General features: G+C 38.4%; 1 protein-coding gene across 2 annotated transcripts in view; it reads right to left on the reverse strand.

Moving 5' to 3' along the window:
* Positions 1-6,681: 6,681 nt before the first annotated feature.
* Positions 6,682-14,428, reverse strand: part of HMCN1 (hemicentin 1) — a 541,857-nt gene continuing 534,110 nt past the window's right edge. For both annotated transcript variants that reach the window (XM_010853073.1, XM_010853072.1), the window contains 2 exons: positions 9,899-10,025; positions 6,682-8,389 (listed from right to left, as the gene is read on the reverse strand). In XM_010853073.1, coding sequence (XP_010851375.1) covers positions 8,023-8,389; positions 9,899-10,025 — 494 coding nt within the window. In that variant the 3' untranslated portion in view covers positions 6,682-8,022. The remainder of the gene's footprint in view (positions 8,390-9,898; positions 10,026-14,428) is intronic.

Raw genomic sequence — 14,428 nt, forward strand, 5'->3', positions numbered from 1 at the left:
CATACATGACTACTGGAAGAACCATAGCTTTGACTAGACGGACCTTTGTTGGCAAAGTAATTTCTCTGGTTTTTAATATGCTGTCTAGGTTGGTCATAACTTTCCTTCCAAGGAGCAAGCATCTTAGAATTCTATGGCTGCAGTCAGGGTCTGCAGTGATTTTGGAGCCCAAGAAAATAAAATCTGCCACTGTTGTCACTTTTCCCCCTTCTATTTGCCATGAAGTGATGGGATGGATGCCATGATCTTTGGTTTTTGAATTGAGTTTTAAGCCAGCTTTTCTCACTCGCCTCTTTCACCCTCATTGCTGCTGCTGCTGCTAAGTTGCTTCAGTCGTGTCCGACTCTGTGCGACCCCATAGACGGCAGCCCACCAGGCTCCCCTGTCCCTGGGATTCTCCAGGCAAGAACACTGGAGTGGGTTGCCATTTCCTTCTCCAATGCATGAAAGTGAGAAGTGAAAGAGAAGTCGCTCAGTCGTGTCTGACTCTTAGGGACCCCATGGACTGCAGCCCACCAGGCTCCTCCGTCCATGGGATTTTCCAGGCAAGAGTACTGGAGTGGGGTGCCATCGCCTTCTCACCCTCATTAAGAGATTCTTTTTCCTCTTTGCTTTCTGCCATTAGAATGGTATCACATGCATATTTAATTTTTTGATTGAGTTGTTATTTTTCATATTGAGCTGCATGAGTTGTTTGTATATTTTGAAGATTAAGCCTCTGTCGGTTACATTGTTTGCAAATATTTTCTCCCATTCTGTGGATTGTCTTTCATTTTGTTTATGGTTTCCTTTGGTGTGCAAAAGTTTTTAAGTTTAATTGGGCCCCATTAGTTTATTTTAATTTCCATTACTCTAGGAGATGAATCCGGAAAGATATTGCTGTGATTTATGTCAAAGAATATTCTGTGTTCTATATTTTCCTCTAGGAGTTTTATAGTATCTAGTTTCACATTTAGGTCTTTAATCCATCTTGAGTTTACTTTTGCATATGGTGTTAGAAAATATTCCAATTTCATTCTTTTACATGTGATTGTGCAGTATTCCCAGCGTCACTTATTGAAGAGACCATCTCTTCTCCATTATATAGTCTTGCTTCTTTGTCATAGATTAACTGTAGGTGTATGGATTTATTTCTGGGTTTTCTATCCTGTTCCATTACTCTGTATTTTCGTGTGTGTGTGTGCCAGTACCATACTGTTGATACAGTTGATGACTGTATCCTTGTAGTATTGTCTGAAGCCAGAGTGCCTGATTCCTCCAGCTCCAATTTTCTTTCTCAGGATTGCTTTGGCTATTTGGGCTCTTTTGTGTTTCAATGAAATTTTAGAATATTTTTTTCTAGTTCTGTGAAAAATGCAATTAGTGGTTTGATAAGGATTGCAGTGAATTTGTAGACTGCCTTGAACAGATGGCCTTGTCCTTTTGACAACATGATTGTTCAAATCCAAGAACACACTGTATCTTTCTAGTTCTTTGTGTTATCTTTTGTTTTCTTTCATCAGCATCTTACAGTTTTCCGAGTACAGGTCTTTTGCCTCCTTAGGTAGGTTTATTTCTAGATGTTTTATTCTCTTTGATGTAATGGTAAATAACAATGTTTCCTTAATTTTGCTTTTGAACTTTTGTTAGTATACCGAAATGCAACAAATTTCTATGTATTAATTTTGTATCTTACAACTTTACCCAATTCATCAAGTTCTGTTATCATAGTTTTCTGGTGGTGTCTTTATGATATTCTATGTACAGTATCATGTCACCTGCAAACAGGGACAGCTTTTCTTTTCCAGTTTGAATTCATTTCTTTGACTTACAGAAGTATGTGGTGTTGAATAAAAGTGGTGAGAATAAACATTCTGTCTTCTTCCTAATTTTAAGATAAAATGTTTTCAGTTTTTCAGCATTGAATATGATGTTAGCTGTGGGTTTGTCATATAAGGCCTTCATGTTGAAGTAGGTTCCCTATATGCCCACTTTATGGAAAGTTTTTTTTAATCATAAATGGATGTTGAATTTTGTGAACTTTTTCTGCATCTATTGAGATGATCATATGGCTTTTATTCAATGTATTAATGAGATAAAACACACTGATTTGTGGATATTAAAACCCTTGCATCCCTGGGATAAATCCCACTTGTTCATGGTGTATGAATTTTGCTGCTATTGGATTCGGTTTGCTGCTATTATGTTGAAGATTTTTGTGTCTATGTTCATCTTGATGTTGACCTGTAATTTTTCTTTTTTTGTGGTACCTTTGTCCGGCTATGGTATCAGGGTGATGGTGGCCCCTAGAAAGAGTTTGGAAGTGTTCTTTCCTCTGCATTTCTTGGGACTACCTTCACAAGGATAGGTGTTAACTCTTCTCTAAATGTTTGATAGAATTCACTAGTGAAGCCTTCTGGTTCTGGACTTTTGTTTGTTGGGAATTTTAAATCACAGATTCAATTTCAGTACTTGTAACTGATCTGTTCAAATTTTCTATTTCTTTCTGGTTCAGTCTTGGGAGGTTGTACTTTTCTAAGAATTTGTCTCTTTCTTGTAGGTTGTCCATTTTATTGGCATATAGTTACCTGGAGTAGCCTCTTATCCTTTATTTCTGTGATGTCCGTTCTGTTTTCATTTCTGATTTTACTGATTTGGACCCTCTTTTTTTTTTCTTGATGAGTATAGCTAAAGGTTTATCAATTTTATCTTTTCAAAGAATATTTTTAGGTTCACTGATCTTTTCTACTGTTGTCTTAGTTTCTATTTATTTCTGCTCTGATATTTATGATTTCTTTCTAACTTTGGATTTTGTTTGCTCTTTTTCTAGTTGCTTTTGGTGTAAGGTTCGATTGTTTGAGACTTTTCTTCTTTCTTCAGGTAAGCTGGTATTGCTATAAACTTCCCTCTTAAACTGCTTTTACCTGTGCCACAGGTTTTGGATCAATGTTTTTTTTGTTTTCATTTGTCTCTAGATATTTTTTATTTTCTATTTGATGTCTTCAGTGATCTATTGTTTGTTCAGTAGCACATTGTTTATCCTCCATGTGTTTATGTTTTTTGTAGGTTTTTTTTTTTTTTGTGGTTGATGTCTAATCTCACAGTATTGTGGTCAGATCGAACCTGGGTCTCTCACACTGTAGGCAGACTCTTTACTGTCTGAGCCACCAGGGAAGCCCTGATAAGCTTTTATTTTAAATGTGCTCAGGCTTGCTTCATTGTTCAGCAGGTGATCAATCCTGGAGAATGTTACATGTGCACTTGAAAAGAATATGTATTCTGCTACTTTTGGATGGAATGTCCTATAAATGTCAATTAAGTCCATCCGATAATGTAAAGGCCTGTGTTTCCTTCTTGACCTTCTGTCTGGATGATCTGTCCAGTGATGTGAGTAGGGTGTTGAAGTCAATGTGGTTTAATTTACGAAGAAGCTCGATGGTCAGGATCATGTGCTAGAATTGTTTACTAAAGTAGGCTATAAAGTGTCCTTTCTAAGGACTGAGGAATTGAGCAGATATCTTGACTGTATTAAACCAGTATTCTCCAAAAGTCCAGTGATATATTGTAATCTTTGGAGGAAAATGTTTGTGATTAAATATCTTGTATTAAGTGTTCACTGATCAGTTATGTTTGAGTCTTTGCAACCCTGTGAACTGTAGACCACTAGGCTCCTCTGTCCCTGGAATTCTCCAGGCAACATACTGGAGTGGGTTGCCATTGCCTTCTCCAGGGGATCTTCCTGATCCGGGGGTTGAACCTGGGTCTTCTGCATTGGACGTGGATTCTTTACTCTTTGAGCCACCAGGGAAGACCACAATATATACGTTACAGTATATTGGGGGAAAATGTTTAGGATTAAATATCTTGGTAACAGTTAAAATTTGAGCAAATTTTGTTTACTACTGAATTTCTAAGATTATTTAAGTAGATTATTTAAGTATCAGTAATCATAGTAAATACTTAATGGAAGGACATGTTATGTAGTGTTTCACAAGCTTGTTTGATATTTGAACTTAATGTCATTGTTGTTGTTCAGTCGCTCAGTTGAGTCCAACTCTTTGGACCCCATGGACTGCAGCACGCCAGGTTTCCTTGTCCTTCACCATCTCCCAGAGCTTCCTCAAGCTCATACCCATTGAGTCGGTGATGCCATCCAACCGTCTCATCCTCTGTCATCCTCTTCTGCTCCTGCCTTCAACCCTTCCCAGCATCAAGATCTTTTCCAATGAGTTGGCTGTTTGCATCAGGTGGCCAAAGTATTGGAGCTTCAGCATCAGTCCTTCCAATGAATATTCAGGACTGATCTCCTTTAGGATTGACTGGTTTGATTTCCTTGCAATCCAAGGAACTCGCAAGAGTTTAATCCAACCCCACAGTTCCAAAAGCATCAATTCTTTGGCACTCAGCCTTCTTTATGGTCCAACTCTCACATCCATACATGACTACTGGAAACATGTAGCTCTGGCTATATGGACATTTGTTGGTAAAGTAATGTCTCTGCTTTTTAATATGCTGTCCAGGTTTGTCATAGCTTTTTTTCCAAGAAGCAAGAATCTTTTAATTTTATGGCTGCAGTCACCATCTACAGTGACTTTGGAGCCCAAGAAAATAAAGTCTGTCACTGTTTCCATTGTTTCCCCATTTATTTGCTATGAAGTGATAGGACCAGATGCCATGATCTCAGTTTTTTGAATGCTGAGTTTTAAGCCAGCCTCTTCACTCTCCTCTTTCACCTTCATCAAGAGGCTCTTCAGTTCCTCTTCACTTTCTCCCATTAGGGTGGTGTCATCTGTGTATCTGAGGTTATTTATATTTCTCCTGGCAGTCTTGATTCCAGCTTGTGCTTCATCCAGCCTGGCATTTCGCAGGATGTAGTCTGCATATAAGTTCCATTAGCAGGGTGACACAGAGAAGGCAACGGCACCTCACTCCAGTACTCTTGCCTGGAAAATCCCAAGGACGGAGGAGCCTGGAAGGCTGCAGTCCATGTGGTCACTGAGGGTCGGACACAATTGAGCGACTTCACTTTCACTTTTCACTTTCATGCATTGGAGAAGGAAATGGCATCCCACTCCAGTATTCTTGCCTGGAGAATCACAGCCTGGTGGGCTATCATCTTTGGGGTCGCACAGAGTCAGACACGACTGAAGCAACTTAGCAGCAGCAGCAGCAGGGTAACATTTTACAGCCTTGACTTACTCCTTTCCCAATATGTGGAATCAGTCCATTGTTCCATGTCCAGTTCTAACTGTTCCTTCTTGACCTGCATACAAGTTTCTCAGGAGTCAGATAAGGTGGTCTGATGTTCCCATCTCTCAAGATTTTTCCATAGTTTGCTGTGATCCACACAGTCAAAGCCTTGAGCATAGTCAATGAAGGACATGTTTTTCTGAAATTTTCTTGCTTTTTCTGTGATGCAGTGGATGTTGGCAATTTGATCTCTGGTTCCTCTGCCTTTTCTAAATCCAGCTTGAACATTGGGAAGTTGTCGGTTCATGTACTGTTGAAGCCTAGCTTGGAGAAGTTTGAGCATTACTTTGCTAGCATGTGAGATGAGTACAATTGTGCAGTAGTTTGAGCATTCTTTGGCATTGATCTTCTTTGAGGTTGGAATAAAAACTGACCTTTTCTAGTCCTGTGGCCACTGCTGAGTTAAGTATTTGCTTAATATATAGTAAATACTTAGGAGGACATGTTATATAGTGTTTCACAAACTTGTTTGATACTAGAACTCAGTTGACTCAAAATACCTTAACTGGACTATTGTTCTGTAGAATTTTCTTTGGCAAACACTGATTTAGATAACTACCTATCTGACTGCCTGGCTGTGGACTAGATGATTTTTCTAGGTTTCTTTGAATAATGTGATCTAGGTAAAAATTCTTCAATCACAGGCTGTGATTAGGCCTTTGCTAGTTTATTACCTATCATAGGTAGATGCAATCACTTGATGCAATATAACTGTTTAAGAAAACTGTCATGAAATGGGGACATCATTTAACTTGGAGCTATGAGATGGCAGAAAGTGAAGAAGAACTAAAGAGCCTCTTGATGAAAGTGAAAGTGGAGAGTGAAAAAGTTGGCTTAAAGCTCAACATTCAGAAAACTAAAACCATGGCATCCAGTCCCATCACTCATGGCAAATAGATGGGCAAACAGTGGAAACGGTGGCTGACTTTATTTTTCTGCGCTCCAAAATCACTGTAGATGGTGATTGCAGCCATGAAATTAAAAGACGCTTACTCCTTGGAAGGAAAGTTATGACCAACCTAGACAGCATATTCAAAAGCAGAGACGTTACTTTGCCAACAAAGTCTGTCTAGTCAAGGCTGTGGTTTTTCCAGTGGTCATGTATGGATGTGAGAGTTGGACTATAAAGAAAGCTGAGTGCTGAAGAATTGATGCTTTTGAACTGTGGTGTTGGAGAAGACCCTTGAGAGTCCCTTGGACTGCAAGGAGATCCAACCAGTCCATCCTGAAGGAAATCAGTCCTGGGTGTTCATTGGAAGGACTGATGTTGAAGCTGAAACTCCAGTACTTTGGCCACCTGATGCAAACAGCTGACTCATTTGAGAAGCCCCTGATGCTGGGAAAGATTGAGGGCAGGAGGAGAAGGGGACAACAGAGGATGAGATGGTTAGATGGCATCATTGACTCGATGGACATGGGTTTGGGTGGACTCCGGGAGTTGGTGATGGACAGGGAGGCCTGGCGTGCTGCGGTTCATGGCGTCGCAAAGAGTTGAACACGACTGAGCGACTGAACTGAATGGACTGTGAGATGTAGAAGGTGTGCCGTTTTCGCCATTGATTAGCTGTGTTATCTTAAGGAAGTTACATAGGTTATCTGAACCCCAGGATGTGGACGTACAAAATGTGAGTAATACTACTTCAAGAGTTGTGATGATTAAATCATGATATGTATGACACATACGTGTATGTATGTCTATAAATTTTAATGCTTGTTATGAGTTCAAGAAATCAAATTTAGGTTTTTAAAAAGTTAAGAAAAAGGATGTGAAAATTTTATTTAGGCAGGTTTTACTGGAACAATTTTTTTTTTTATAAAATAACTTTATAAAAGAGTCCATCAAGATATTATAAAGAAAATACACACTAAGGTAATATATGTACACTTCATAAAAATTCAATACATCTCGGCAATTGCTTCCAGAGTCTGTTACCACCATGTACAGTGTATTGACGTTTAACATTATGCTAATTTGAACATACAAGGTTTTCAGGAAAAACAAAACTGTCCCATTGGTGTTTCAAAAAATTGTTTCCAATTGACAGGAAAATTTAAAGAATGCTAAAATGTAAAATTTATGGTGCTAACTGAATGGAAAGCCATGTCAAAAATGTTAGAGCAAAGACCCATGCCATAATCACTGAGGACAAATATATTTTTTTCTATTATTATAACTGGTTCAGCTGGTTCCACAAAGTTACTGAAAATAATATTCTTATTTTGGATGCTCAATCAAGGTAAACATCATTTGGTATTAAAAAGCTTTCTAGAAGCTGTACTATACTTCTATAATGCATGGTATATCTTTCCTTTTTAAAGTGAAAATAAGTATGTAAGTCCTATTATTAATATAAAGTATTAATACTTAAAAAAGTATCTTCATAAGTTACTTAGTAAGCTTTGATCAAAACACACAGCACCTAGCTTTATTATTCTCAAAATGGTTAAATGCTGAAATTCACTTGGCTTTGAATTTTTTTTCTTTTTTACAAAATTATCTTAGCTACTATGTTACTATAAAACATTGCTGATGGGTCCTGTTAAATGTTCAGAATAATCCTTGCAAAGGAACTGCTCCAGTGTAATAAATAAAGAAAATACTACAAGACTTTTCTAGATCTTACCAAAAGATATGACCATGGTGGGATCATGAAAATACCTCAACAGTACCAAGGAAGGCACACAAAACAGCACAGCACCATTTTCAAGTTGCAAAGATTGCAACTGTTCAGGGAACTTAATTCCCATGGTAAATGTGGCTTACTTATGTGGATTTACGCTTGGGAGAGCTGCTTAGTACGGATAGGCAGACACAGCTATATAAACTATGAATGTGGTCTGATACTCAACGGTCCCATTGGCACCGTAGGATAAGGCTCGAACCCGCATGCGGTAGGTCTCTGGTTCCTGTAGTGGTCGTATTGTGTACACCACTCCTTTCAGGTTTTCATCCCTTAAGGCAAAGGGAACAGTCTGTTCCTCATCTATCATGAGGAAAGTTGTCCTGGGATGCATCACTCCATCTTGAGTGTATGCAACCAGCCGGATCAAATCTTGATTGGCAGCTATTCCAAACGGGAGGGAGACGAGTTTGTATTCCAAGGCATATGGACTCAAGGCACATTCCAAATCATTGGGTGGACAGTTCTTGAGACAGAACCTAAGGACAATAATCACATGAAATATATAAAGTTATCATGGCTTGGAAGCAGGAGAAGGCATGATGCAGGTGATCACGATCCATGACAATTTGGGGGCATTAAAGGCAGGAGACAGTCTGACTGCAAAATACTAAGGTTCACCCCATGGTCTGTGTTATTAACTGAAACCAGATGCCAGATGCCGATGATAGTGTGCTGGTCTAGAGTCATATATTTCTCTCAGCTCCATTAAAATCAGAAGCTTTTGAACCACAGAAAAAAGTACCACAGAACATCTTTAAAGTGAAAAGCCAGTTTTGGAAAGAGAAACATCTGCATATATATTGGAAACAAGGACTTCTTAAAGAGAGGACTACAAATGACTTTAAAATGTTAACATCTACCCTAAGACTATTTGAAAGCAGAAATAGAATATATTGATATTGGTTTATTTTTCTAAAAATAAATAAAAGGTCAATTACAACTCCAAAAAAAAACAACTTTCTTTTCGGTATTTGCTTTCCACATCATTTTAGATTAAAAATAGTATATTTTCTTTTTCCAGAGCCCACAGCAGTTGTTTGAGTCGTCATGACTTTGAACTTGTGTGCCCCAAATCACTGGTAATAAAGAGTAAAACAAAAAAATGCACAAAGGACCATGTTCTGAAGATACAGATTCTCATAGTATTTTTAAAAGTCTGATAAGTCTGTAATGTTTATCTTCCCCTTCCCTATTCCCCTCAGACAGATTACAAATAGGTTTTGGATGAATCCTGGGCAGCGCACACTTGACCATGTTACAGTAACATGGGAGTCACCACTGAGAGGAAAACAAAGTGAGATCCAACCAGAGTTCGGTTTCAGAACTACCTCCTTATTAGTGGAGCCTATTCACGATGGCCATTATCTCATTTTCCAAGCACCCCACCAACTTGGTACCTAAACGGAGTGCAATGTTTCTGTAAGGGGAGGGAGAGAACAAAGCAGTTTATTCAAAACCAGAAAAGACAGTGTTTCAGACAGCAGAATATGTAAACAAGATGAGATGTGAATGAACAGACAGACTACTGACTCATCCTTGGTCTCCTCCACACTCCCATGGAGTCATGATGACTCATCACTGTAACAGCCGTGGTACCTCTTAGAGCCAGTGCTCTAAAAGCAGAGAGCCCTGAAAACCCTGAGGCAACACCAAGAGAAAAGACAATTTCAAAGATAGGTCGGCTCTATCACCCTATAAAATGCTCCCTGCTGAGGAGGGATTCTAGATGTTGCCTGGTGCATTACACACTGAGCAGACTTGTTCCAGGAAACCCTGGCAGCTCAAAGCTGGCAATCGCTGCTGCAGGATGAATTTGTTTGTTTGCCCACTCTCTGAAGAAGGAACACACAGTAAACCCCTAGCCCCTGAGGGATTACTGACTTCCTGTAAGTGAGAAACATGACTGCAGACAGGGCTTGTTGGTCAAGGAGAGAGAGGAAGGAGGATTTTCAAAAGCATGCCTGGGAAGAGAAAGCAAGACATACCCTGACACAGGATCCCGTTGGTAGTCAGGTGGACAGGGTGTCTCAATGCAACGGTAGCTTCCTCTCATGTTGAAGCACATGCGATTCGGCCCACAGCGCACATTCTGTTCCAGACACTCATCAATATCTACAACAGCACAAGAAACAGATAGCATCAGCAAATAAGGTCAGAAGAGGCCATCAGGGCAGGCATTGTGGATATTTGCCTGGAATACTGAGGGTTAGCTTTCTCCTCCCCAAGAATGAACTTGGTTCATAGCTGCACCTAAGCTTTTTCACCCACCAAGTGGGGATTTTGATTTTTGGTGTGCTGTTTCCAGACTGATTGTTCTGAGGTTAAGTTTTTTAAAAATCACGTGAAAAGACATTGAAAAATAAGGGCTATGAAAGTAGAAGGGAAGCTACAAAGAAAAAAATTTTTTTTTATACTTGGGAAATAGAATGCATTTGAGTTTTGTAAAGCCAATAATTCTTTAAATTCACTAAAAACAAGCTAAAAATTTAAAAGACACATGTGAACCTTTCTTGGAGTGAAAAATCTCTTTAAAACATGAATGATCCTTGATCTTTCCCTAATGTTTTGTAGGGTCAAATTACTGGGTGGGAGGATGGGTAGTAGAAATTTAAAGAAGTTATACATTCAAGGAAGACTTGTGGAGACTTACAGAATAAAGGGAAAAAACAGGATCAAATAGATGACCCAAGAACCATAATTCAAGTTTGATTGAATCTGAACTATGTAGAATCCATCCTCAGTTGTTATAGGTAGGGTACTCTCCCTAGGATATTGGGGAAACATGCAAATGCAATGCTCTTTGTTTTCTACACAAAATTGTTAAAAAAAAAACCACATTTAAATCATTAAAATTAAAAAGCATCAAGATAAAGCCAAAAGAAACGTTTTTTGAGTTCCCTGAAAATGAATGTTTCTAAGCCATGATTTTAAACTTGAGGTCCATATTTAAGCATTAGGGGATCCGCAAATGAAACCATTTCTGTACATTGAGTATGTAGGTATGTGTGTGCGAGTTAGCAAGAGAGATGAAGCAAGACTCAGATTGACTGACTTTTCTGGATAAGAGGGCCTATAGAGTTCAACATAATTTAAGGGATGTTGAGGCCCCAAAGTTAAGAATCATATTTTATAGCAATAGTTTCAAACTGTGGTATCTGTATTCCCCTGGTAGTACATGAAAACTCCCAGCAGTTATGACAGCAGGCAACTATTTCAGGGAATTAATTTCCATTCAAATTAAAAAAACTTTTTCTTATTGAAGTATAGTTGATTTATAATGCTGTTAATCCAATGTACAGCAAAGTGATTCAATTATACATATATACTTTTTCAGATTATTTTTTTTTAGTTTATTACAAAATATTATGTATAGTTCCCTGTGCTATACAGTAGATCCTTGTTGGTTATCAATTTTATATATAGTAGTATGTACATGTCAGTCCTAATTTCTCAGTTTATCCCTCCCTCCAACTCCCTTTTCCCTCTGCTAATCATAAGTTGCTTTTCTATGTCTGTGGGTCTATTTCTGTTTTGTATGAAAGTTCATTTGTATCTTTTTTAGATTCCACATATAAGTGATATCACATGTTACTTCATCTTTCTCTGACTTCTCTTAGCATGGTAATCTCTAGATCCATCCATGTTGCTGCGAATGACATTATTTTATCCTTTTTTATTCTTTTTATGACTAATATTTCATTGTATATATATGCCACATCTTTATCCATTCATCTGTCAATAGACATTTAGGTTGCTTCCATGTCTTGGCTGTTGTAAACAGTACTGCTATGAACATTGGGGTGAATGTGTATTTTCAAATTATGGTTTTCTCTAGATATATGCCCAGAAATAAAGCTGCAGGAGCTAAAAAAGCAGGATAGCTCTACTTTTAGCTTTTCAAGGAGCCTCCATGTTGTTCTCCATAGTGGCTGTAACAGTTTACATTCCCACCAACAGTGCAGGACGGCTGCTGCTTCTCCACACCCTCCCCAGCATTTATTATTTGTAGACTCTTGGATAATGGCCATTCTGGGTGGTGTGAAATGATAACTCATTGTAGTTTTGATTTGCATTTTTCTAATAATTAATGATATTGAGCATCTTTTCATGTGCCTGTTGGCCACCTGTATATCTTCTTTGCAGAAATGTTTATTTAGATCTTCTGCCCATTTTTAGGAAAACGAGCTGTTTATATATTTTGGAGATTAATCCACTGTCAGTCACATCATTTGAAAATATTTTCTTCCATTCTGTAGATGGTCTTTTACATTTTGTTTATGGTTTCCTTTGCTGTGCAAAAGTTTTTAAGTTTATTTAGATCTCATTTAAAAAATTTTTCTTTTTAATTTAAATTTTTATTTTCATTACTCAGGAGATGGATCCAAAAAGATATTGCTGCTATTTATGTATCCTGCCTATGTTTTCCCCAAAAAGTTTTATGATATCTGGTTTTACATTTAAGTTATAATCCATTTTGAGTTTATTTTTATGGTGTTAGAGAATGTTCTAATTTCACTCTTTTACATGTGTTTGTTCAGTTTTCCCAGCACCACTTATTGAAGAAACTGTATTTTTGCTATTGTACGCTTTTGCCTCCTTTGTTGTAGATTAACTGACCATAGGTGTGTTGGTTTGTTTCTGAGCTTTCTCTCCTGTTCCATTGATCAATATTTCTGTTTTTGTGCCAGTACCACATTATTTTGATGACTATAGCTTTGAGTATAGTCTGAAGTCAAGGAGCCTGTTTCCTCCAGCTCTGTTTCACTTTCTCAAGATTTCTTTGGCTATTTGAGGTCTTTTGTGCTTCCATACAAATTTTAAAATTTCTTATTCTGTGAAAAATGCCATTGGTAATTCAACAGCAATTGCATTGAACATGTAGATTGTCTTGCATAGTATGCTCATTTTGACAATATTGATTGTTATAATCCAAGAATATTGTATATCCTTCCTTCTGTTTGTGTTATCTTTGATTTCTTTCATCAACATCTCATAGTTTTTAGAATACAGGTCTTTTGCCTCCTTAGGTAGGTTTATTCCAATGTATTTTATTCTTTTGATGCAATGGTAACTGTTAGTGTATAGAAAAAGAAAGTATTTCAGTGTATTAACTATGTCCAGCAATTGTACTGAAATTATTGAGCTCTAGTAATCTTATGGTAGCGTTTTTAGGATTTTTTAGGTATAGTATTCGGAGAAGGCAATGGCAACCCACTCCAGTACTCTTGCCTGGAAAATCCCATGGGCGGAGGAGCCTGGTAGGCTGCAGTCCACGGGGTCGCGAAGAGTCGGACATGACTGAGCGACTTCACTTTCACTTTTCACTTCCATGCACTGGAGAAGGAAATAGCAGCCCACTCCAGTGTTCTTGCCTGGAGAATCTCAGGGACAGGGGAGCCTGGTGGGCTTCCATCTATGGGGTCACACAGAGTCGGACACGACTGAAGTGACTTAGCAGCAGCAGGTATAGTATTATGTTATCAGCAAACAGTGATAGTTTTATTAGTCCTTTTCCAATTTGGATTCCTTTCATTTCTCTTTCTTCTCTAACATGTCTAGGACTTCCATAATTCTGTTGAATAAAAGTGCCAAGTGGATGTCCTTCATCCTTGGCCTTGTATCTGAACTTAGAGGAAATACTTTCAACTTTTCACCATTGAGTAGGATGTTAGCTGTGAATAGGGCTTGTCATATATGGCTTTATGATGTTGAGGTAAGTTCCCCCTATGTCCACTTTATGGAGAACTTTATATCATAAATGGGTATTGAATTTTATCACAATAAACTGTGGAAAATTCTGAAAGAGATGGTAATACCAGACCACCTGACCTGCCTCTTGAGAAACTTGTATGCAGGTCAGGAAGCAACAGGTAGATCTGGAAATGGAACAACAGACGGGTTCCAAATAGGAAAAGGAGTATGTCAAGGCTATATGTTGTCACCCTGCTTATTTAACTTATGTGCAGAGTACATCATGAGAAACGCTGGGCTGGAGGAAGCACAGGCTGGAATCAAGATTGCCAGGAGAAATATCAATAACCTCAGATATGCAGATGACACTGCCCTTATGGCAGAAAGTGAAGAGGAACTAAAGAGCCTCTTGATGAAAGTGAAAGCGGAGGGTGAAAAAGTTGGCTTAAAGCTCAACATTCAGAAAACTAAGATTATGGCATCCGGTCCCATCATTTCACGGCAAATAGATGGGGAAACAGTGGCTGACTTTATTTTTTTGGGTTCCAAAATCACTGTAGATGGTGATTGCAGCCATGAAATTAAAAGACGCTTACTCCTTGGAAGGAAAGTTATGACCAACCTAGACAGCATATTCAAGAGCAGAGACATTACTTTGCCAACAAAGGTCCATCTAGTCTAGGCTATGGTTTTTCCAGTGGTCATGTATGGATGTGAGAGTTGGACTGTGAAGAAGGCTGAGCACCGAAGAACTGATGCTTTTGAGCTGTGGTGTTGGAGAAGACTCTTGAGAGTCCCTTGGACTGCAAGGAGATCCAACCAGT

The sequence above is a fragment of the Bison bison genome, unplaced genomic scaffold, assembly GCF_000754665.1.
Source record: "Bison bison bison isolate TAMUID 2011002044 unplaced genomic scaffold, Bison_UMD1.0 scf7180017864322, whole genome shotgun sequence".
Taxonomy (NCBI): domain Eukaryota; kingdom Metazoa; phylum Chordata; class Mammalia; order Artiodactyla; family Bovidae; genus Bison; species Bison bison.